The following is a 23,512-nucleotide window of genomic DNA, read 5'->3' on the forward strand; positions in this document are numbered from 1 at the left end:
TCTTGCGGGTATGGATGGTCAGGAACTACAGCAGGAGGAGGAAGTGCCCCCAGATCCCACAGGCACATCGCGGGCGGCGGTGGCGGTCTCCGCAGTGACCCACGGGCTCCCACACCGGCCGGGCCGAGGGGTGCGGGCTGCAGACGGGGGTGAGCACCACGCTCAGGGCCTCGCTTACCGTTTGGCTGAGCAGGAAGCTGCCCCTGATGCGGGGGGACGTCCACGTTTGTCCTGCGTGCACATCGTCCCCTGGTGAGCAGCGCGGAGGGCGGCGGGGCCGTCCTGCCGGTGTTTGGAGACCGCGGCCCCGCGCGGCAGAGAAGCTGCTGACGTCGCACGTGTCTCCGTCCTCGCCGCTCGCCGACTGGCCTGCCACTCGGCACAGAGAATGGCAGCATCGGCGCCATTCAGCTCAGCCCTGCAGGGTCAGCCGCCGCCACCGCGGGCTGCGGACACGGCGGGCGGAAAGCCGGGGCCGCACTCAGTGGGGATGGACGGCCGCGCGGAGTGAGCACAGAGGCCAGCGCAGTGTGTGAGCTGTGAGCCACGTGCCACCATCTCCTGTGGGTAAAACGCGCAGTGCCTGTGTGCGTTCCCATGGGCACACCTTATTTTCGGAGAGCCCGCTGTTACTCATTCACCGGCACACCGCTCATTTTACTACAATTATTTTGTTGACATATTTGTGTTGCTTTCCGAGGGGAAGGGAGGAGGAGAGAGGGAGAGAAACATCGATGATGACAGAGAATCACGGATCGGCTGCCTCCTGCACGCCCTCGACTGGGGACGGAGCCCCCTGGGCGTGTGCCTGTCTGGAGCCAAACCAGCCACACGGGGCAACGTGCAGCCAACTGAGCCACACTGGCTGGGGCCGCACGTAATTTTTAATGGCGCCAGAAAGTGCCCCTTCTCTGTTCTCATGCAACTCCCTGCTGTCCCAACCCATAGGCCCCGCTGCTTGCCGGGAACCAGGCCCCAGGCACCAGGAGGCGTGCGCTTGAGGTCTCAGTGCATGACCTCCCCTGCTTGTCATCAGCCCCCCAGGAATCAGAGAGCCTGCCGGCCTGGGGATGTGCCTAACGTGCCTAGGAGCACTGACTCTTGTGCACCAGGCCCTAGTCTATAACAATAAAAGGGCAATAATGCTAATTAAACCAGACAGCCAAACGACCTTCTGATGTCATTCTGGACATTCTTCGAAGCAGCAGCAGCAGCAGGGGGCAGAGGCAGCAGGAACCGAGGCAGAGGCTGTAAGGGCCATCAGGCAAGCAGGTGAGCAATTACGGGTGGTCAGGTAGGCAGGTAAGTGGTTAGGGGCAATCCTGCAGGCAGACAGAGTGGTTAGGGATGATCAGGCAGGCAGAGTGGTTAGGGATGATCAGGCAGGCAGAGTGGTTAGGGATGATCAGGCAGGCAGGTGAGTGGTTAAGGATGATGAGACAGGCAGGCAGAGGTGGTTAGGGGCAATATGGCAGGCAGGTGAGCAGTTAGGTGCAATCAGGCAGGCAGGCAGGCAAGTGGTTAGGGGAGATCAGGCAGGCAGGCAGGTGAGCGAGATGTCTGAGGGGTCCCAGATTGTGAGAGAGTGCAGGCTGGGTTGAGGGACACACACACCCCTGTGCACGAATTTCGTGGCCCAGGTCTCTAGTTTTTTCACAAATTGCAACCTCAGGCAGTTTCCATCAGCCCCTTTCTTCCCAGTTTGCTCTCTGGCCCGCTGGCCCCGTCAGCGCAGAGACAAGCTGCTCTCTCCGGGGCGGACGGTGAGGGCGGGAGGCAGAAGTCAGAGCCGCCAAGGCACCCTCCAGGAGAGCACTGGGCGAGAATCCGTCAGCCTCTGCTTCCTGAAAGACCAGCGCTCCTCGTGTGTTTCTGCCTTTCAAAGCGCCCTCTCCACCGCGCACCGCGCACCGCCCTGCGGAAACCAGAGCGAGGGACCTTCCGACCAGGGTCCTCTCACATTCAGCGTGTTCCTCACCAATTACACTCTCTACGTGCTTTCCCGTAGGGTTTTTTTTTCAGTCTTAAAACCCAGCTGCTGGGACTCTGTATGTGTCCGAGGAGATGTCTTGTGAAAGCGGAAAAAGGTCCTTGTGAGCGCTGGGGGCAGATTCTCATTGTCCGTAACTGACTCTCGGTGGCTTGCCATCCCCGGTCCCCTTCGGAAAGGACCCCCCCCCTTTGAGGATGCCTTGCCCCTCTCTGGCCAAGTTCCCTTCCACTGCGCCATCCTTCCACGGCCATGGATCTGCACTGAGGCCCAGGTGCCAGCCTGACCTACAGCGGCACCCAGGCGCCTCCCTGCTCACTCCCCGTAACGTGACACCTCGGACGGGAATCGCTTCCGTGTGTCTGCCCGTTCAACAAGACGCCTGGATCAACGCTATTTCCTTGAATGGGCGGACACGAAAATGACTGGACTCCGTGGCTTTTTGAACCACGGATTTCCCTTTTATTTTGGTTTTGCTTTTCCATCAACGAGCCTCGGCGCCTTGCCTTTTCGGGCACAAACAACTCTGGAAATCCAGGGAGGGAATTGTGAGTCTCAGAATGCCAAGCCACGAGTCACTTTCCCTCCAGCCCTCCGCCGGGAGCTCTGCGGCCAAAGGAAGCTGCGGAAAGAAATGACTGCCGTGAACCGTTCCCAGCTATAAAAGCACCACTTAGCTGAGGACGCTGGGGAAGGGTTACCGTTTACAGTGTGCTGGAGGCCCGGGGCATGACGTTCGTGCTCTCAGATGGGGAAGGGGCGGGGGGAGCCTCAGCCTGGCCTGCGCCCTCTTCCAGCCCAGGAGCCCTCGGGGGGTGTGAACTGATGGCAGGTGGACACCCTCGTGGAGGTGAGAGGGCTCCTGCCTCCACCACTGCACTCACCAGCTGGGAGCGGCTCGGGGCTTCTGGCTGAGCAGCGTGCCCCTGTGGGAGCGCACTGACCATCAGGCGACCAGCTCCTGCACTGGGCGTCCGCCCCCTGGTGGTCAGTGCGCATCATAGCAACCGGGCTGCGGAGACATCACATTGGGAGTGAGGGCGATTTTAACCTCACGGGGTCCAACCAGAGCTGAACTGGATGAAACCAACGGTGGGGGAAGGAGGGGCAGAGGGAGGAGGAAGAGGGAGAAGAGGAAGAAAAGGTGGAGGAGAAAGAGGAGAAGGAGGGGGAGGAAGAGGAGGAAGGAAAGAAGGAGGAGGAGGAGGAGGATCAAAAGGAAGCCTGTGAGACTCGGACTGGAGCTGCTCCCTCCACCACACACACACACACACACACACACACACACACACACCCTCACTGGTTTCCCGGTGAGGAAACGCTCCTGAGAGCAAGGACCGGCCGGGCCACCGCGTTCAGCTGGCCTCCCGCAGACAGCGACGGCTCTAGCGTTTAGACCTTTGTTTGCCCTTTGACCTAAGACTGGACGGAACTTCAGAGTCAAGCTTCCGCTCTGGCCTCCAAGCAAGCACCCGTCTACGGCGTCCACTGCACCCCTTCCCGCTGGACGCTCTCCGGAGGACCGCTCCCCACGCCCACCGCCCCCTCCCCCATCCCAGGGCCTCCTCGGCCGCCGCCGCCCAGACCTGCCACCTCTCCGCTGAAACCCACTGTGGTTGGTGCTGTCACCCACGGGTGCGACGCCTGGGCTGCCAGCCGGAGGGCCCGGACGAAATGACCCGTTGACACAGCACCTGCCTCTGCCCACACGCAGCCCTGCTCAGCGCCCAGGAGTGAGTGACGACATGGGAGATGGGAAACACGGCCATTCTCACCGCGACCGACTCCGGCATCCAGTAAATGCGCATCTTCAACTCCTCCTGCCCCTGGTCGCACTGCATTTGCGCAGCTGCTGGCAGGTCTGGATCCAAGGAGACCCACCTTAAAGGCCAATAGGCAAATCCCAGGAGGCCTAACGCCAGGCTGGTGGGGAGGTTAAATTCTGCTGGTTTCAGGGTGTGAATCACAGAGAGAGACCGAGACGTCCCCAATTCTTACCTCCCAGACCCAACGTTCACTCTCTCTGAACGCCGCTCTGTCTGTCTCTGTAAATTTGTTTTCTCGGGCGTCTTAGCACTCCTTACTCACACAAGAATTTCTCTTGGATTATACACAAATGTGAATCTAAACAGACCATGGCAAAGAGGAAAGAAATAAAAAGAATGTCTCTGAAACCCCTCATCACAATTCCGGCCAGGACTTTTCAACTCTTTCCTCACTTCAAAACAGAAACGGGCCCGCCCGTTGGTGTAAAAATGGGGGTTTTGGTATTTGTAGTTCCTCCGAGAAAAAGATGGTGTTACCCCACCCCCTGGTGGACGGCCAGGGTATTGCTGCTTCGGAGCTGAAAGCGGATTAAGGATGAGAAGGTGGAGAAGGGAACCGTGGCTGCTCAGGCTTCGTCCAGCCCCTCGGCTCTTTGGCCCCAACTCCACATCGTCGCGTCTCACCCATTTCTCAAAACACAGTTTAGTGTCCCATCACCGTCCTCTCTGCCCGCGAATTCAAACGACAAGGAGCCGGCCGGAGCGGGGTCAGTTCTGCAGGCAGTGCCTCCGGGCGCCTGTGCTCTGCTGGTGTCACAGTCAGGCCTCCCCATGCGCTGGGTTCTCACCTCCAGGGGCGAACACAGTGGGGGGGGCCCAGCCCCCTCTGGGGAACAGCTTAATACTCGGGAAGTTTGCAAGCCCGTTGTTACACTGTTTGCAGACTGAGATCAGCCATGATGGGGACATTTATACGATGGTATCAGGAAACACTACCAATCAAGACACTTTTTAAAAAAAAAAAATATCAGCTTTAACTTCTCCGAATCTCATTTTCTCCACATGGAACACACGGTGAGGACACGTGGCCCTGGGTCCCACCCCGCAGGATGTCGTAGGGATCAACAAAACCCCCAGGACGGCTTTATCCAGCGTGCGGCCCACAGTGCGTGCTCACCAGTCTGCTTACTCCATGCTCCATCTCAATCTCGCTCTTCTCTCTCTCTCCCTTCCCTCCTCTGGATATGCAGGTATCCCAGAAATATGTATACTTTTAAAAATTATCCTATCTAATAAAAGAGTAATATGCAGATTGACCATCACTCCAACATACAAGATGGCTGCCACCATGTGGTCAAAGATCATGCCCCCATGTGGACACACGATGGCCACCACAAGATGGCCAGCAGGGGAGGGCAGTTGGGAGGGACCAGGCCTGCAAGGGAGGGCAGTTGGGGGTGATCAAGCCTGCAGGGGAGGACAGTTAGGGGGCAAACAGGCTGGCAGGGGAGCAGTTAGGCATCAATCAGGCTGGCATGGGAGTGGTTAGGGGGTGATCAGGCTGGCAGGCAGGCAAGCAGTTGGGAGCCAGCAGCCCTGAACTGTGAGAGGGATGTTCGACTGCCCTGTGGGATCAGGCCTAAATGGGCAGTCGGACATCCCTTGAGGGGTCCCAGATTGGAGAGGGTGCAGGTTGGGCTGAGGGGCATTCTCCCCCCCATCCCCCATGCACAAATTTCATGCACCGGGCCTCTAGTTAATTTTATCATTGCTATTTCCAATTGGTTAAAGCTGAAAAGAAAAACACTATCTGTGCTCTCAGCTGTAAAGTGTGCACATTGTGGGGGACGCCCTGTGCTCGTCCGAGAGGAGAGAGGTTATATGGACACGGATGCAAACACAGACCCTGCCCCGTCCGCCTGTCCTGCCGCTCCCACTCGCTCTACAGAGCCTTCCCTCCCTCCCTGCCTCTCCCTCTGCTTCATGATGCAAAATTAATCACAGGCGCCTCGCTTTGTTCCAGAAGAGGCTCCTGGTGAATAATGGATAACTCGGCGTCACGCTGAGGGAGGGAGCCCTTGATATTTCTACCGGGGACGGAAATGAAGTCGCTTTTACCACCACGCTCATTGATCCCTCGCTCTTGTCTGATCCGCCCTCAGCAGGAAATGGGTTCTTTGCCTCCACTGAGGAGGAAAGACGAAAATAAGTTTCCAGGCACAAAGCTGAAGACGGGTTCCTGTTTATTCCAGACACTTTCCAAAAGAGGGAGCAAGAAGTGCCCTGTCCTTCAAGGTCAATGTCATCCTCAAACCCCTGCCCCTCCCGGTTCCTCCGGACAGAAGGCTGCTCCCCACAACCTGTGTCTAAGGGTCCACCTCGGCTCCGTTTGCTCACCAAGCAAAACCAAACCAAACATGGAAACAACTCAGCGGCTGCACAAGCAGGCCTGGAATGTGATTCGCTTTCCATCGTTTTGGATAAACTCCCATTGCGCAGGTGTAAGTGTATTCACCAAAAGCCAAGCGTTTCCTTACGCAGCCATTACTAGCAAACACATACGTTCGTGGAATAAAAATAATAAAATAATGGGTCAGGCCGAAACCGGCTTGGCTCAGTGGATAGAGCGTCAGCCTGCGGACTAAAAGGTCCCGGGTTCAATTCCGGTCAAGGGCATGTACCTTGGTTGCGGGGGTGTTGATCAATGTTTCTAATTCTCTATCCCTCTCTCTTCCTCTCTATAAAAAGATCAATAAAATATATTTTTTAAAATTAATTTCAGAGAGAAGGGGAGAGGGAGAGAAAGCTATTGTAGAAACATGAATGATGAGAGAGAACCACTGATTGGCTGGCTCCTGCATGCCCTCGACTGGGGAAAACCTACACATGTGCCCTGACCGGGAATTAAACCTGTGACCTCCTCCTCCTGGTTCAAGGGCTGATGCTCAACCACTGAGCCACACTGCCGGGCACAGAGCGAGGTGTACGTGTTCTGAAACAAGATTTCTCCGGAACAAGGCATTTGTGGTCCTAAACTTTAAGCTTACACATCTTTGCTTTCAAACCTTGAAGCAGAAGAGGCTGGCCCATGCGCCTGATTGCCCATGAGGGGAAGGATCTGTAGAACTTTGTAAAAATCAGGAAGTGCTGTCATAAGTAACCTTACAGGCAGCATGCAACACTTCTTTCCCGAGTGGAATGACACCGTGTGGAAGACTGCCTCTCGAGCTGCAGACAGAGCGAGTCTGTTCCCATCGCCTTGGTAACAGGATTTGGTAAAACACTTGATCAGATGTTGTTGATGAATAGAATTAATTCCTTGCTGGAGGCATTATCAGGTGAGGGAAATACATAATTCTTCTCTGTCATCTCCTCGCCTATTACCAACAATCTCCCTTTGATTGCACACCAGTAGGAGTTACTATTCTATGGCCATCAATCCTGAATATTTAGTTGACAACTAAAGCACTTACCCTAACAATATTCTGAATGAGATTAAATCCTGACGCTTCTGTGTTCTTACGAACAGGGAAAATTATGGATCTCACTAAACCACAATGCAAGACGCAAGTTTTTTATTCCGCTGGAAACATATATTTAGTAGCGATTAAACACAAGAGCACAAACTACTATTTCTGGAAAGTGTAAAGAATGCAAGAGCATAATTTTGTAAAAAAAAAAAAAAAAAAATAAAAAAATAAATCAACTCCCACATTATTTTAATCCATTGCTACTTTTTTTTTTTTTTTTTTTTTTCAATTTATTTTTATTTACTTACTTACTTATCCTCATCCAAGGATATTTTCTCCACTGATTTTTAATTTTTTTAAATAAGTTTTTATTGTTCATGTTATTACAAATGTTCCTTTTTTTCCCCCCACCATTGCTCTCCTCCACTAGGTTCCCACCCCACCCTCTGCCCTTTCCTCACTCCCCATTGTCCTCATCCATAGGTGCACAGTTTATGTTCAGTCTCTTCCCACGCCCCCCTCTCCCCTTTTCCCCAAGAATCGTCAGTTTACTCCCCTTCTATACCTCTGATTCTATTATATTCAACTGTTACTATTGTTCATCAGATTTTTTTTAATTTCATTGGTTTTTAGATTCACTTGTTGATAGTTACGTATTTGTTGTTCATAATTTTTATCTTTGTTTACTTTCTCTTCTGAAAGAACCCCCTTCAGCAATTCATATAATTCTGGTTTGGTGTTGATGAACTCCTTTAGCTTTTTTTATTAGTGAAGCTCTTTATCGATTCTGAGTGATAGCTTTGCTGGATAGATTATCTTTGGCTGTAGGTTTTTACTATTCATCACCTTGAATATTTCTTGCCATTCCCTTCTGGCCTGCATGGTTTCTGTTGAGAAGTCAGCTGACAATCCTATAGGTGCTCCTTTATAGGTAACTACCTTCTTTGCTCTTGCTTTTTTTAATATTCTCTCTTTGTCTTTTGCTCTTGGAATTTTAAGTATGATGTGTCTCGGTGTGGTCTTTTTTAGATTCCTTTTGTTTGGAGTTCTGTGTGCTTCCTGGACTTGTAAGTCTAATTCTTTCACCAGGTGGGGGAAGTTTTCTGTCACTATTTCTTTCAGTATGTTTTCAGTATCTTGCTCTCTCTCATCTTCTGGGACCCCCATAATTCTGATGTTGGTTCGCTTGAAGTTGTCCCAGAGGTTTCTTACATTATCTTCAATTTTCTGGATTCTCTTGCCTTCTAGCTTCTGTGGAGGAGTGTCTTCTGGCTCTTTATGTTCCAAACCTTTGACTTGATTCTTGCGATCTTCCCTTCTGTTTTTAGGACTCTGTAAAATATTTTTTATTTCAGACAATGTATTTTTATTTCTTGTTGATCCCTTATCATTTCTTGATGACTCCTTATTAATTCTAGTTGATCTCTTTTCATATCCTCATAGGTCTTATCCATCTTTTCTAGGAAATTCTTGAAAAACCTTATAAGCGTAGATTTGAACTCAATATCCAGTTGCTTTTTGTCCTCCATTTCTTTTGTTTGTGATCTATTTCGTTGTCGCATTTCGCAGTTACAGATGGGACGGGGTTTCAGGGTGGAGCCTGCGATTGCTACTTTTTTCTGTTATTGCAAAATGACCCACATGTCAAACAAACACTTTGACATAAAATTTCAGCTACTAAAAAGACATTTTCCCTGTCCAATTTACTGTCTATTTTGCTATCTTTTTACAATAGCAGGCACGTATCGTGTGCAATAGGACTATTATCTCTTATTGCTACATTATCCTTTCCACTAAGTATTTCATATTTTTACTACCTTTTGTTATAAATTTATTTTCATATTATTTGTGGGAAGCATCCTTTAGTTGAAGACACATCAGAAAAGCAAAGTGCTAAAAAAAAAAAATGCCAACTTTTAAAAAAACATTAAACTTACCAACTTTCAAAGTGAACAAAAATTCATAGACATGGCCTAACTGCACAGCAGCTAACCACCCAGCCCACATTATCTAATGATGATGATGGTGGTGATTCCATCATTCTCACTAGTCAACATTCTTTGACTGGAGAGCAGAAACCACACTGACTTAACCCAAACACAAGGGAAAATGTGTCAAAAGGATCCTGTGTGTCAAAAGGATCAGGACTGAAAAGGGACAGGTGTCAGGAACTGTCCTTTCCTTATCACTCATCTGCATTTTTCTCTCCGAAGACTGATTTTTCTCTGCTTCTCCATCAATATACCGAACAAGGCTGCCTCTTCGCTCCCAAATCACACACCGTTTTAGCTGTTCCTTGGCCTCAGCTACTCCTGAGAGAATCAGAGCGGCCCAGCTGGACTTGGGGATGCAGCCAGTGGTCCGGAGCAAGGACCAGGCTTAGGGGCTGTGTGATGCAAACAGGACCGCCAGGAAGCCCAGCCCGTGATGGGCCTTATGGGGCTGGCACTTCTCAGAAGAAAACTAGTCAAGGAGTTGAACTGGAACCCCTGAAAGTATCAACTGCTGTGATTAGTTCCCTTCAGATTGATTCCATTTGCGCAAACTTACTGGATGAGAAGACCCAGTGCCCTCACCACCCCGGTTTAACATCTGGGAGTGACAGTTTTAAAAAGCTAAGATGTGCCCTAGTGGGTTTGGCTCGGTGGGTAGAGCGTCCGCCTGTGAGCTGAAGGGTCCTGGTTGGATTCTGGTATCTTCGTTGCAGGCTTCAACCCTGGCCCTGGCCAGGGTTCCTGTGGGAGGCAACCAATGGCTGTGTTTCTCCAGCTCGGAAGGGAGGGGAGGGGAGGGGAAGGGAGGGGAGGGGAGGGGAGGGGATTAGCGACAACAACAGAAAAAACCTAAGCTGCTCCAGCCTTGGGTGCTGGACGGGTTAGTGTCACCCCCACAAGGCAAGGTCGGGGCTCGATCTTGGCAGGGACCTGGGTCACAACTACACGCTGCGGGGAGACTGAGGCAGGAGGGCCATCAGAAGCTGCGGGCAGAGGGGCTTCGGTCCGAGCTGGTGGACCCTGGGGCGGGGTTTTGGTGGGGCCGCTGCTGTGCCCTGGGTCCAGCGACTCCGTGGACACAGAGACCCAACCTGCTTGCCAGTTCCAGGTCCGCAGGTGCAGCCCTTCCTCTGAGCGCGCACATGGCAGACCCCAACACCTGGAGGCCCTGGACCCTGGACCCAGGACCTCGCCTCTGAGGCCCGCCCCGCGGCTCCCGGGGAAAACTCAAGCACCTCGTTTTGTGTCCGCAAAGCTCTGTCCCTACCTCAAAGGTTTTGTATTATTTGTTGTGCCTGTGGCTTAAAACAGAGGGCGAGCCTGACTTCACAAGCCGCTCGCGACAGGAGAGGGGGAAAACACTACAACTCCCATGAGGCATTGGGGTTACGGGGCCGCCACTCCCAGCATGCTCTGCGAGGCTCGCGCTCATTTAGGCCCAGGCGCTTCGAGACCCGGGCGAAGTCGCTTTGCGTGATGGCAGCGTCTGAAGGGCCGGAGTCCCCCGCGGAGCCCCTGGACGTCGCGTGCGGCCTGGAGAACGTGCCCGTGAGCGTGTGGCCGCCGGGGGCGCGGCCAGGACCTTTCCAGGTTAAGGGCGAGGCTTGGCCTCACAGTCGCGCGCCGGGAACGTGCCCTCCCGTGGGGAGCGGGGCTTGGCGGGCCGGGGCACTGCGCGCGCAGCCACGTGGGCGGGGCTTGCACCCTACAGGTAGGGGGCGGGGCTAGACAGAAGCTCGAGCCCCAGGTGGTCCTACTTGTGGGGATGACCCGACTGGGTGCTACTGGAACCGTTATGTTTTCTCAAACTACCTTAAAGCAGTTTAAGCTTATTCAAAACCAAACATTGCGGAATGCCTGGTCAATATACCGACAGGCGTTTTCTTTATTCAACAAATAATAGAGTGTCTGTAATGTGCCAGGCACCGTGTTAAATCAGCATATAAGATAAAGTGATAACACCATCCTGCCCTTGAGTTGACAAGAGCAGATAGAAAGCACTTGATTGCTATAAAGGGGGAGGGAGGGAGGAAGCCTTGTGATTGGTCCTCACACCTGTAGTTGGTGGGCATAAATGACAATCAGCAGACATCATTCCCTGTTCCCCTACCCGCACACACACACACACACACACACACCCACCCCGTTCCAGCTGGCTGGCTATACATAGAACTCTGGGTAAGAGTCAGAGCTACAGAAAGAAGACAAGATCACTTCCTCCAGAAATCTATAGTCTTAAAGGAGATAAAACCTGTTTGAAATATGTAAATGACAAGCCTAAAAGTGCCTTCAACTCGTTTGCTCCCCAATATTTATGGAGCACAAAAAAGTAGTCTTTTTTATAAAAGGTCACAACAGCCCCAAGCCCTGCCTTCACAAGTATGTGCACACACAAGAATGAAGACGTGAAAAACTCAAGTTAAAAATAAGCGTTGGGGCGCTGTGGTGAAAAGGCAAAGAAGAGCATTCCAATGTTTCGATCGGAAACAAGCATATTGAAACCTAAGTAGGAAGAAAAAATTGACTTTCTTGAACTAAGAGTTGGATCTAGCTATTTTTCTGGCTGAAACATCCTTTTTAAGATCTCCACTTGCCCTTGGAAAGAATGATCTGGCTCTCGGTTTCCTAAGAGCCGCTTGGCACAAAAACAAACTCCCGGGGCTGGAGGCCAAGTACTGAGATTCTTGTAGCTGCTGTTTCGAAACAACCAAAAAAGGAGTGAAGATTTTCACGCACTTCCTTAGGATTCAGAACCGAGGACTGAGTCTTAAGCCCCGAACACTGTGCAGCGTCCTACTCATTTTCCAGGGTTTCCATACAGAAAGGGACTCAGAAAAGTCAGCCCTCTGATCAGAAGTAATTAAGTGAATAGACGTCCTGCTTTTGGCGGGACAGTCCCGATTTTTAACAACGCCTCGGGACACGGGACAAATTGTTAAAAATCGGGACGTCTGGTCACCTTAAAATTAAGAGCTTCCATCAAGCAATCAAATATTCCGAGGCACCTGCTCCGTGCCCAGTGCTCTGGACAGGAGCCTGACCCCTCACCATGCTGCACCCCAGACCTCAGGACCACGCCTTTCTTGGAGACTAGGTGTCGAAGAGACAGGACCACGTTCAGTACAATGGGAGAGTCCCAGTCTGTGCCACTTGGGTTCCAGCTTCATGCTGGTAAGCAGGCCTCGTTCAGAGAAGGGGGACATTGCACCTGAGAACAGGCAAGGAGGGGTGTTTGCCCTTCAGTGTTCTGGCTCCCATCTCCATTTTGGCTTCTTCTGTGACCTTGGTTTGTTTATAAGAAATGTCCTCTTTGAGTTTATTGGGAAAACACACACACACACACACACACCCCTGGAACTCTCACCTTAGCTTGTGTGGATAGACTAGAGCCTTGGTCAGCAAACTAGGGCTCGAGAGCCACATACAGCTCTTTGGCCCCTTGAGTTTTTTGCAAAGGCCAGCTTAGGAGTACCCTAATTAATAACAATGTACCTACCTAGATAGTTTAAGTTTAAAACATTTGGCTCTCAAAAGAAATTTCAATCGTTGTACTGTTATATTTGGCTCTGTTGACTGATGAGTCTACCGGCCACTGGGAGCATCAGCCCATGGACTGAAGGGTCCTGAGTTCGATTCCAGTCAAGGTCACATACCTTGATTTTTACAGAGTGGAAAGGAGAGGGAGAGTCAGAAAACATCGATGTGAGAGACACATCGACTGGTTGCCTCCCGCACGCACCCCGACCAGGACCAGGGCACCTGCAACCAAGGTACATGTGTGCCCTTGACAAAATCGAACCCAGGACCCTTCAGTCCTCGGGCTGAAGCTCTATCCATTGAGCCAAACCCGGTAGGGCCCCAATCTTATTTTTCAAACTGGAGAGTTACGGTGTCAGACACGCTGTGTTTTGGTAGTTTCTGTGCTTGTCTGTGGAGGAATGAGAAGCCGCCTGGGCCCGGATGAAGGTGTGACCTGCGCTGACTGCCCTGTCTCCGCTTTGCAGTACAGCCCTGACCACGTGGCCGGGCCCGGAGCGGACACCGACCCCACGGAGATCACCTTCCCCGGGTGCGCCTGCCTCGCCCGCCCCTGCCTGCCCGGCACCTGCTCCTGCCTCCGCCACCAGGAGAACTACGACGAGGAGGGGGCCCTCCGGGACCCGGGGCCGGCAGCCCGGTGCGCCTGGCCCGTCTTCGAGTGCAACGCCCTGTGCCGGTGCCCTGGGCGCTGCGCGAACCGCGTGGTGCAGCGGGGCCTGCAGCGCCCCCTGCAGGTGTTCCGGACGGCCCGCAAGGGCTGGGGGCTGCGCACGCTGGCGCCCATCCCCAGAGGCCGCTTCGTCTGCGAGTACGCCGGGGAGGTGCTGGGCTTCGCCGAGGCTCAGGGCAGAGCTCGGCGGCAGACGGAGCAGGACCCCAACTACCTCATCGCCGTGCGGGAGCACGTGGCCGGCGGGCGGGTGCTGGAGACGTTCGTGGACCCCGCGCGTGTGGGCAACGTGGGCAGGTTCCTGAACCACTCCTGCGAGCCCAACCTGTTCATGGTGCCCGTCCGCGTGGACTCCATGGTGCCCCGGCTGGCGCTGTTCGCGGCCAGAGACATCGCGCCCGGCGAGGAGCTCTCCTTCGACTATTCGGGCCGGTTCCTGAACCGCCGGGACCCGGGACACCAGGGCAGGCCAGGCGGCGGGAAACCGAGGAAGCCCTGTTACTGCGGGTCTGCGTCCTGTGCCGCCGTCCTGCCCTACGACGCGTCCCTGTACCGCAGCCCCGAGGGGCCGGCCCCGGCTCCGGGGGGGCCGGCGTAGGGGATGGGAGGGCGAGGGGCGGCCAGCGGGTGGCGTGGTCCCTTCGGGGTGCCCTCCGGGAAGCCGGGGCCAGCAGCAACCCGCACCCGGGAGGCAGGTGGCGAGTCCACTGGGGGCTGTGGCAGGGCCTCCCGGCTCCCCTTCTCCCATCGGTGATGGCCCTGTGTTTTCGGCTGGACCCACGGCTGCCAGTTAAAAACTGGGCCCTTTTCCCAGTCAGTTCTAGATAACGAGATACCAAACGCAGAAGTGGTGAGTTCTTAAAGGGGCTGGGAGGTCCCAGGTTCGAGTCCGATCAGGGGCTTGTGCCTTGGTTATGGGCACATCCCCAGTGGGAGGTGTACAGGAGGCAGCTGGCTGATGTCTCTCATCAATGTTTCTGACTCTCTATTCCTCTCCCTTCTTCTCTGTAAAAAATCAATTTAAAAAAATATATAGATTCTTTTTAATGTAGAGATTGGAACTGACAGAAACCATAGGACAGTTTTTTCCTGTGGAATAAAGTTTTGCAACCCCTGCCTACCCTGCCCTTTAGCCTCCCCCAGATCCACAGCACCCCTTTATAAAAAGTTCAACTCCAGACAGCGCTGGTACAAAACAGCAAAACACAATCTGGCCACTAGAGGGGGACATTACACACACAACCATTTCGGAGAGAAAAAAGTTCCCAGCAGCTGTGGCTCCAAACCCCCAGCGGCCGGGACTCGCCCTCCTACCCCCCAGACCCCCTCCCCAGCTCACCTCAGATGCCCCATGCGGAAAGTTGCAGCGACAGATGAAATTCCTAAAGGGATGCACTGAGCACTGACAGACATTCTGGAACCCAGACCAGCGTGGACTTGGGGCCGATGTCCAGCCGAGGGAGCAGAGCGGGGACCTGCAGCCTCGCCTCCCGCAGAGCAAACCCGGGACATGGCCTCATGGGGAGCCCCCCCCCCGCTTGCCCACCCAGCGGGCACAGGGCCCGTCCACTCTCCGCACGGGATGCCCTTCCCGGCTGCAAAGTTCTCTCCGAGGGGGGCCCTAACCTCTGTGCTTTCCCTCGGCCTGCGCCCCCCTCCCGCGGGCCAGCCTTCCCGCCTCGCCCTGGGAACCACCTCTCCCGGAGGCCTGGGGCCCTGTGGGGGGAGGAGAGCCCGCTGGGCGGGGGAGGGGAGGGCTGCCTCTGGAAGGTGGCGGCCCAGTGGCCTGGGGGAGCGCCCACCGCAGCCAGAACCAGGAGGGACGTGAAACGGGTGCGCTTTCCTCGCAGAGCTTCCTGCCCATAGGTTAGCTCGCCTGCCTCCATTCCGCCCTTCCTGGGGGTACTGCCACCCAATCCCCCAAACCTGGGGCCAGGCAGGGAGGCAGGGGAGTGGGCACGTGATCACACAAGCGTCGGCAGGTGGACCTAAGATAACCGGAACGGTGAGCCCACGTGTTTCTCCCAGGTCGTGCCTCCCAACACCAAGCATGAGCTCCGTGGACAGGAGGGTGAGCAGAAGTGGGGAGCGTGTTACAAGCAGCCCCGGCTCCTCACGGGGAGGGGGGCCCAGTGGAGGCCTGTGGAGCAGGGGTAGGTGCTACGCGCCTGCTCTGGGTCCTCCTGTGCCGTCCCCTGACTGGCTCCCTCCTGCTCCTGCCCGGCCAGGACCTGACCTCTCCTCTGCGCGTCCCGCACCTGTGACTCAGCCCCCTTGGTGTCCCAGGCCTCGGCTTTGAGCCCGGAAACAGTTCCTGTTTCTGCTCGGCCGGCTCCTGTGGTTAGGCCACGCCAATGGCCATGCCTGTCTCTGCCTTTGTGTCCCCTGCACCCTGCCCTGTCTGCCTGCATTCCCAGTTCACCCTCTCACAAGGGGGCAGGGCCACGTGATCTACGCAGCAGTGGTCACGTGAACAAGGGGGTGGTCACTTCCCTAACGAGTCCTGCCTGGGCCTCGGCTTCCGGAGCACCTGGCTTGGCAGGAGCTGACAGCTGGGTGGTCGTGCCATATTCTGGATGCCAGATCTGAGGCTCAGACGGGAGCCAAAGTCTCTACCCACAGACCACCTCCCCCTCAACTCGGCCCAAGTCACAGGCCGCTCCCTCAGGAGCACCTGGTTGCCATGGTGTCAGAGGAAGAGGAGGAGGAGGAGGAGCAGGAAGAGGAGGAGAAGCAGGAGGAGAGTCCTGAGAAACAATCCAAAAATACACACCAGCTGCTGCTCCTCCCCGCTCCCTCTCCAGCTGGGCCGGCCTCTTCCTGGCCAGGCAGCCGGAGCACAGGAGGGCAGGGTGGCAGGAGGTCCAGGAGCTAAGTTGTAACCCGTGAATCCTGGCTTCTGCTCTCGCAGGGACCCCCCTAATTCTGAGCGGAGCTCGAGGCAGGGAGTCCCTGCAGCGTGTGGGGGAAGAGCAGAGGGCCCGCACCCAGAGGCTGCACAGCTCCTGGCCGCCTCGGCCAGCCTGTGCCCTGCAGGGACCTCTGAGCTCGCGTCTCCGTCTGTAACTGTCACAGCCCCTCTCCCGGGGTCCAGACGTGTAGGTGAGGGCATCCTCGCGGAGGAGACGGGAAGGCCCTGCCATGGAGATGGAAACTCAGCGCCATGTTGTTGAGGGCAGTGGAGCCAGACCCGTCCTTCACTCTGAGCCCAAACAGCAGCGCACACACGCACTCGCACACGGTTCCACCACGTGTGCGAGGCCTGCGCACATCTTGAGTCAGAGCAACTTACTTTCCCTGGAAGCCACCCAACCAGCCTCAGCCACATCGTCCACACTCCGAGCTCTCTCCTCTGGGCAGACGGCGTGCCATCACAGGATGTATTCCAGTTGGGAACCCTGCCCCCACCCCTCGGGGACCTGCGGGCCATGCCGCTGTGCATGGACCAAGGGGGATAAACAGGGAGGTCCGGCTGTAGGCAGGAATGTCACTCGGCCTGGAGATGAGGGGGACCCTGGCCCATGCCCCAGCCTGGAGGGGCCGGGGGGGGGGGGTGTTTGCTAAGTGAGAGGAGTCAGGCCCAGGACAAGACTGGGGGCTCCCTGGCTGAGGCACCTGGGAGGTGGAGGTCAGAGAGGAAGAGAATGCTGGGAGCCTGGGGCTTGGGGGGGGGTGGGGGTTCCTGGGACGGTTTCCATTTGGGAAGACGAGAAGGTTCTGGAAGTGGAAGGCAGTGATGAATGCACAGCTACTTGAACTTTTGTGTAAACAAACTGGACCCGTAGGAAGGGTGACACTGTAAATTTTGTTACTTGTATTTCACCACAATTACAACTGTCTTACTGTCTCTCTCTCGGTCTGTTCACTGTTCTGGTGAGAACAGAACACATTTGCTTGAACAAAATACAGAACACACATTCTGTGAGGCCTCATGGGAGCTCAAAGCTTTGCATTTAAAACGGGCGAAATTCAACATTTTAATTATTAGTATTAATTTTATTAGTCTGTATTCAGAATGCCAACGGTGTACATTTTTTCTTTTTACTTAAAACCACATTAGCCTGGCCTGTGTGGCTCAGTGGTTGAGTGTCGACCTATGACCCAGGAGGTCATGGTTTCATCCCTGGTGAGGGCACATGCCTGGGTGGCTGGCTCATCCCCAGGGTGGGGCGTGCAGGAGGGAGTCCATTGATGATTCTCTCATCACTGACCTGTGTGTGTGTGTGTGTGTGTGTGTGTGTGTGTATCTGTCTCCCTTACTCTCTGAAATAAATATTTATATTTTAAAAAAACAAATTAAATAGCAAATTAAAAACACCAGGACGAGTCAGAAGGAAGGAAAGGGCTGTGATGAGGCCCCGAGATCAGGCGCGCCCAGGGTGGCAGGAGGACTCGGCCCGGTTCGCGCCCATCCCGTGATGCCCCTCCCACAGCCCCTGGCGGCTCTGCGGTGATGGTCTCTGCATTCATTCACTCACCGTTCACTCACTCACCAGCCTGGGACAGGACGCAGGAGGTGGAGGGCACAGCAGGGCAGGGAAGGCATTGCAGGAGAGACAGCTTCGACTGTGTGGCATCACCAGGGCTGCACGCCACCAGCGTGGGCAGTGCAAGGCCCACAGAACAAAGACAACGCCCCTTGGCCTCCGTGCCTCAGTTTCCCTCCCAGGAAACAAAGTGCTCTGATGGTCGACCTTCCCACAACAGGAGCCCGGAGCCCTGCTCTTCCCTCCAGGAGGGTGTGGGCGCCCCCTGCAGGCAACAGAGGAAAGGGGCGGGCCTCCACTCCTCTGAACAAAAGCCTTTCTGTGAGTTTGACTCTTCAGATACCCGTCACCTGTCTGCAGGGCAATGCGGTGACATGGCCACAGGGACCCGTTCGTGAGATGGGGCCCCACACACCACAGGCAGAGCCCATCCCGACTCCCAGTCCAGCTGCACTCCCTCCCAGCTGCACTCCCCCTGGCTCTGGCTGTGAGGGGGAACGGGTGCTGGGCTGGCTCCCTGGGCACTGGCTGGCCGCTGAGAGGCCTCTACCTTCTGCAGTAACGGGGACCGGCCAGCAGAGGGCGACCGTCCCTGCCACCTCCCAAGGCAGGCAGCTGGGCTGGGGGAACCACACCTGTTCCCTCCGCAGGGGCAGTGGGGGCTGAGCGAGGGCTTTGTGGGGGGATGCCCACGTGGTGTCTGCACCCCTAAGGGGTCAACCCACCTGCTGCTTCAACAGCAACCCCGAGGGCCCCTCCTCACAAGCACGAAGCAGGCAGGTGACCCTCTTATTGGCACCACCTGACGAGGACACTTCTCTCCCCGCTGGTCCCTGGAGTCGTCCCCCCTCCCGCCCTTCCTCTCTTCAAAATTAACCAGTGGAGCCCGGCCGGCCTGACCTATAAACCTGATCACGGTTTGATTCCTGGTCAGGACACCTGCCTGGTTTGGGGGCTTGGTCCTCAGTGGGGGGCATGAAGGAGGCAGCCAGTCAATGATTCTCTTTTGTCATTGATGTTTCTATTTCTCTCTCTCCCTTCCTTTCTGAAACCAATAAAAAATATATTAAAAAATAAAATCAGTGGGAAAGTAATCTCGGGTGAGGACGAACAAGACTTGCACCTGGAGAAGGAAGGGCCCAGGGCGTGAGGCTGGCCGGGGCCACAGGCTGGTCACTGGCTACGATGCCGCGGGCATGTGAGCGACTACAGGCTTCCCAGGATGGTCTGCGTGCCGTCCGCTCCCGTTCCCCAGTTCCCTAAAGTCCGAGTGTCTGCCAGCCGCTGTGCCTACGTCCTGTTGTGTGCGTGCAGCCTGCGGAAGGCGGGGTTTTGCAAAAGGCCTATGACATCCAAGCCGAAGCTTGCGCACTGCGTCTTGTCTGCTCATGGTCACAGCAGGCCCCCGGGTGCGTGGGTCAGCCGTCTGCAGCCGGTGCACTCCGCAGGCAGGAAGCTGGACACCCTCTTGGGAGAAGGGCTAGCTAGGATCTTGTCTTAAATGCTTACATGAGCGGAATCGCTAAAGACGAGATTCTAAAGACTAAGCCAAACGCCCCCCAAATATTTATGCTATAGAGCAGTACTGTGCAAGGAGAGACCCAAAATAGACGCCGCAGGATATAGCCAGGCGCAAACAAGCAGGTGGGACAGAACCAGTCAGAACGGCGCTTGGCAAGCGGAGGCTTAGAGAACCACCTTACTCCCCACATTAGTTTTCAATTAAGCAAAGGCGCTGTTTGTTTTGCTTGGAAGGAGCCAGACTTGGTGAAAGTTTGTGGGGAAACATTGTATCCGCAGACTTACAGCTCAGGCAGGGGGAGGAGCAGGGAGGAGCGGACGCAGGGCTGTAGGACACAACGTAGCGATCCAGCCCGGGGCTGGTGTGGCTCAGGGGCTGGTGTGACCCATGGACCAGGAGATCACGTTTTGATTCCCAGTCAGGGCAACTGGCTTGCAGGCTGGACCCCCGGTGTGAGGCGTGCAGGAGGCAGCCGATCCATGATTCTCTCTCATCATGGATGTGCGTCTCTCCCTCTCCTTTCCTCTCTAAAACCAATAAAGGTCTATTTTAAAAGAGGAGCAGCAATCGAGTGAGGAAAGGGAGGGGAGGACCATCAGGGGTCTGCATGGGCCCGGTGGGTCCTGACCGGCAAGCGTCGCTGCCGGTGCGGGTCCCAGGCCCCAGCCCAGGCAGCCCCGGAGGCGCCTCCTCCGAGGCCCCGGCGAGATGGCCTGCTGTGGGACGAATTCCCACGGCGGCCCGCACCGGGGGTGAGCAGCTGGGCAGGGACGGCATCCAGCACACAAGCCCGGCCCTGCCCCTCATCTCTGTAAAGAAAGCGCGAGGAGCAGAAAGGATGTGGGTGTGAGGCGGACTCGGCACACAGTTTATTCCACTGACGCTGGTTCAGGCATCGGCCCCGCAGCCAGCGCCCTGCTCCCTCCCCACTCGGGCCTGAGGGCAGTCCCCGCTCGCCTCCGCCCCTGCGTCTGGGCTCACAGGCTTCTCCGTTTGGCACGCGCCCACACCCACAGGAGCTTTGGGGAGGGGGCTGGGCTGTGACTGCCCCCCTGAACCAAAGGCACTTAACGTTAAAGCTAAAGCTCAGAGTCACCGCAGGCTGCCTGCGCGCCCGGAGGCTGGCCTCACACCCACGGCCACGGCCACGGCCATGGGAGTCGCCATAAAGCATGAGCGACGCCCTTGTCCTTGAAAACCAAAGTGCAAGTGACTGTAAGGCTCAGCGCGCCCCCCCCCACCCCAAAAGCCTAAGAGAACTCTCACGTCACATGATTAGGATACACAGGTCACACGTGGGAGCAGCTCAGAAATGACCCGTCACACATGCTTTGAAATCACTCCACCTGACGTGTGGAACCGTGAAGCCTGAGGCCCAGCACCCCTCCCTGGCCGACGGTCACTGCAGACCGGGGTCTAACCCAGAAGCGCCAGGGAGAGCACAGCCCCGCAGCCTCGCTCCGGGCTCCCTCCCCCTATAAAAGCCCCAAAGGGAAACATGGCAATGGTCCCCAACCAGCACCGACGGCCACGTGCAGAGCAGGCCAGTGATTTGGTCTCACAGGCAGTTCCTTTGGCAGCTGGCGGGCCCGCCCCGCCCCGCCCCGGGGTCTGTACACGGGGCCCTCCTGCCCAGGGAGGCCGAGCGGGGGGTCGGACACGCCTTCTCCTGGGCCTGGGCTCGGCGTGGCCTCAGCTGGTGACGGGCAGGTGGTCGGCGGCGCAGCGGAATCCCAGGTTGGAGGCGGAGCTGTCGGGGGTGTTCTGGCTCCGGGCCGCACAGCGGTACCTGTAGCAGTAGGACTGCAGGGGGGAGAGGGGAGGGCGGTGCCTGTAGCAGTAGGACTGCAGGGGGGAGAGGGGAGGGCGGTGCCTGTAGCAGTAGGACTGCAGGGGGGGAGAGGGAAGGGCGGTGCCTGTAGCAGTAAGACTGCAGGGGGAGAGGGGAGGGCGGTGCCTGTAGCAGTAGGACTGCAGGGGGGAGAGGGGAGGGCGGTGCCTGTAGCAGTAGGACTGCAGGGGGGGAGAGGGAAGGGGGGTGCCTGTAGCAGGACTGCAGGGGGGAGAGGGGAGGGCGGTGCCTGTAGCAGTAGGACTGCAGGGGGGGAGAGGGGAGGGCGGTGCCTGTAGCAGTAGGACTGCAGGGGGGGAGAGGGGAGGGCGGTGCCTGTAGCAGTAGGACTGCAGGGGGGGAGAGGGGAGGGCGGTGCCTGTAGCAGTAGGACTGCAGGGGGGGGAGAGGGGAGGGCGGTGCCTGTAGCAGTAGGACTGCAGGGGGGAGAGGGGAGGGCGGTGCCTGTAGCAGTAAGACTGCAGAGGGAGAAGTGAGTGCACATGGACGTGTGCACCGGCCAGACACCCCACCGGGCTCGGGCCTGACTCACCTTATGGCACATGTAGGAGCCGCCTTTCTTCACCCGGTCCTTCCCAGAGGGCGGCCCCTTCTGCGGAGAGAGAGCTCCTGAGACCAGGGAGCCACTGCCTCTGGCTGGACGGAGGCCGTTCAGCTCCGGGGGCGGCCTACACCCACGTGCACTCCGGCCAGGGCCTTGTGCCTGCACCCCTGCACCCCCAAACCCCCCTCCAATTCCAGGAGGCCCAGCCGCCTCTCAACCCTCAGCACGTGTTGCCTTGATGACTGGGACGCTGCAGTGACACCCCATGTCACCCCAACATCACCCCCGTGACCCCCCTCCCCCTGATCTGCAGTCACCTGCACCCTAACTGCCTGCTCTCCCAGGGGCGGCCTCTCTGAATGAGGTCTTCACAGCCTACCGTGCAACCCTAATAAACCCTTTGCTGACCAGGAAGGAACTTGCTTTTTAATTTACTTATTTATTTAAGTATTTATTTTTTTAAATATACTCTTATTGGTTTCAGAGAGTAAGAGAGAAAGAGAGATAGAAACATCAATGATAAGACAGAATCATTGACTGGCTGCCTCCTGCACGCCCCCTACTGGGGACCAAGCCCACAGCCTGGGCAAGTACCCTGACCTTGACCTCCTGTTTCCTAGGAGGCTCCCGGGCACACATGCAGCCAGGTGAGATCAGAGACGGACGGAGCGCCCCGCCCCCCCCCCCGCCCCCCGCCCTGGGGAAACCCCGGGACTAACGCGAGAGCACAGACCCCCTCAGAACCACGGGGGCCCGCGGCGGCCGGGCCTGGGGATGAACTCACTGGGTTAAGTGCCTCCTCAGCGGAATGGTGCACAGTCCACCAGTCTGCCGTCCACTCCCACGCGTTCCCCACGATATTGTACAGGCCGTAGCCGTTGGGAGGAAAGGCATCGACCTGAGGATACACAAGGGAAACCGCGGTCCTGTACTCACCTCGCTTAGAGACCTGTGTGTGTCCCCTCGCTGGTGTGGCCCAGCGGACAGAGTGTCGGCCTGCGGACGGAAGGGTCCCAGGTTCGATTCTGATCAAGGGCACAGGCCTGGGTTGCAGGCTCCTCCCCAGTATAAGGCGTGCAGGAGGGAGCCGATCAATGATTCTCTCTCACCATTGATGTTTCCATCTCTCTCTCCTCTCCCTTCCTCTCTGAAATCAATAAAAACAAACAAAAAAGAAATCTCTGTGAGCAGAAACGCACTAGGAGCTGCAAGTTCCAAGCCTGAACACTGATTTTTATCCAGCAGGCACATACAATGTGGCCAGCAGGCAAATAAAAAGAAAAGCTGTTTTCCAGCGGCGTGCGCTCCCCGGGGGGTGCAGAAGCCAGAGGAGAGTTTATAATGGCGCCCTGGAGGGCCGCCAGCACAGCCTTCCTAACGGGGAGCCAGTACCGATCACAGTCAGACCGTATCTGCAGAAGCAGAGAGAGCCACCCCAGGACACCCAATGGCAGCCTGTCCTCAGGGCTGAGCCGTGCTGGCCACACAGTGTCCCGGCACCGAGTACCCACGCCAGCTTTCCCCGCAGCCAGCGCCACTGACCACCGTCCTCAGCGCCTCGAGCCGAAACGGGCGGGATGCACCACATGCCAAAAGGGCCGACGGGGAATTTTCTCCCTCATGCTCCTCTTGTTTTCCCCGCGTTTCTACAGCAACTATCCCCGATCAGACAGGAAA

General features: G+C 56.2%; 2 protein-coding genes across 6 annotated transcripts in view; one reads left to right on the top strand and one right to left on the bottom strand.

Annotated features, from left to right (window-relative positions):
- Nucleotides 1–1,630: 1,630 nt before the first annotated feature.
- The window catches only part of SUMF1 (sulfatase modifying factor 1), a 31,424-nt gene continuing 9,542 nt past the window's right edge, over nt 1,631–23,512 (bottom strand). Inside the window, exons 7-10 of one of the 5 annotated variants that reach the window (XR_006741177.1) lie at nt 22,620–22,733; nt 21,824–21,883; nt 20,883–21,284; nt 1,631–1,644 (exon numbers count right to left, since the gene is read on the bottom strand). Coding sequence is in view for 4 of the 5 variants with exons in the window: in XM_036432123.2 (XP_036288016.1) it covers nt 21,132–21,284; nt 21,824–21,883; nt 22,620–22,733 (327 nt within the window). In the remaining variant the exon portion in view is untranslated. Of the gene's footprint in view, nt 1,645–20,270; nt 21,285–21,823; nt 21,884–22,619; nt 22,734–23,512 lie in introns of those variants that run through there. The other 4 variants (XM_036432123.2, XM_045579512.1, XM_036432124.2 and 1 more) reach the window with 4 other exon arrangements.
- LOC118715600 (histone-lysine N-methyltransferase SETMAR) lies at nt 10,657–14,546 on the top strand. Its single transcript, XM_036432126.2, has 2 exons — nt 10,657–10,810; nt 13,225–14,546. The coding sequence occupies exons 1-2, from the start codon at nt 10,697–10,699 to the stop codon at nt 14,026–14,028; spliced, it is 918 nt and encodes a 305-aa protein (XP_036288019.1). The 5' UTR covers nt 10,657–10,696; the 3' UTR covers nt 14,029–14,546.

This window comes from Pipistrellus kuhlii, unplaced genomic scaffold (assembly GCF_014108245.1).
Source record: "Pipistrellus kuhlii isolate mPipKuh1 unplaced genomic scaffold, mPipKuh1.p scaffold_m20_p_11, whole genome shotgun sequence".
NCBI lineage: Eukaryota > Metazoa > Chordata > Mammalia > Chiroptera > Vespertilionidae > Pipistrellus > Pipistrellus kuhlii.

Coding starts and splice junctions, on each gene's coding strand:
- LOC118715600 (XM_036432126.2), top strand. CDS start 10,697: ATGGCAGCGTCTGAAGGGCCGGAGTCCCCCGCGGAGCCCCTGGACGTC. Junction 10,811..13,224: donor CGCGGCCAGGACCTTTCCAG/GTTAAGGGCGAG, acceptor TCCGCTTTGCAG/TACAGCCCTGACCACGTGGC.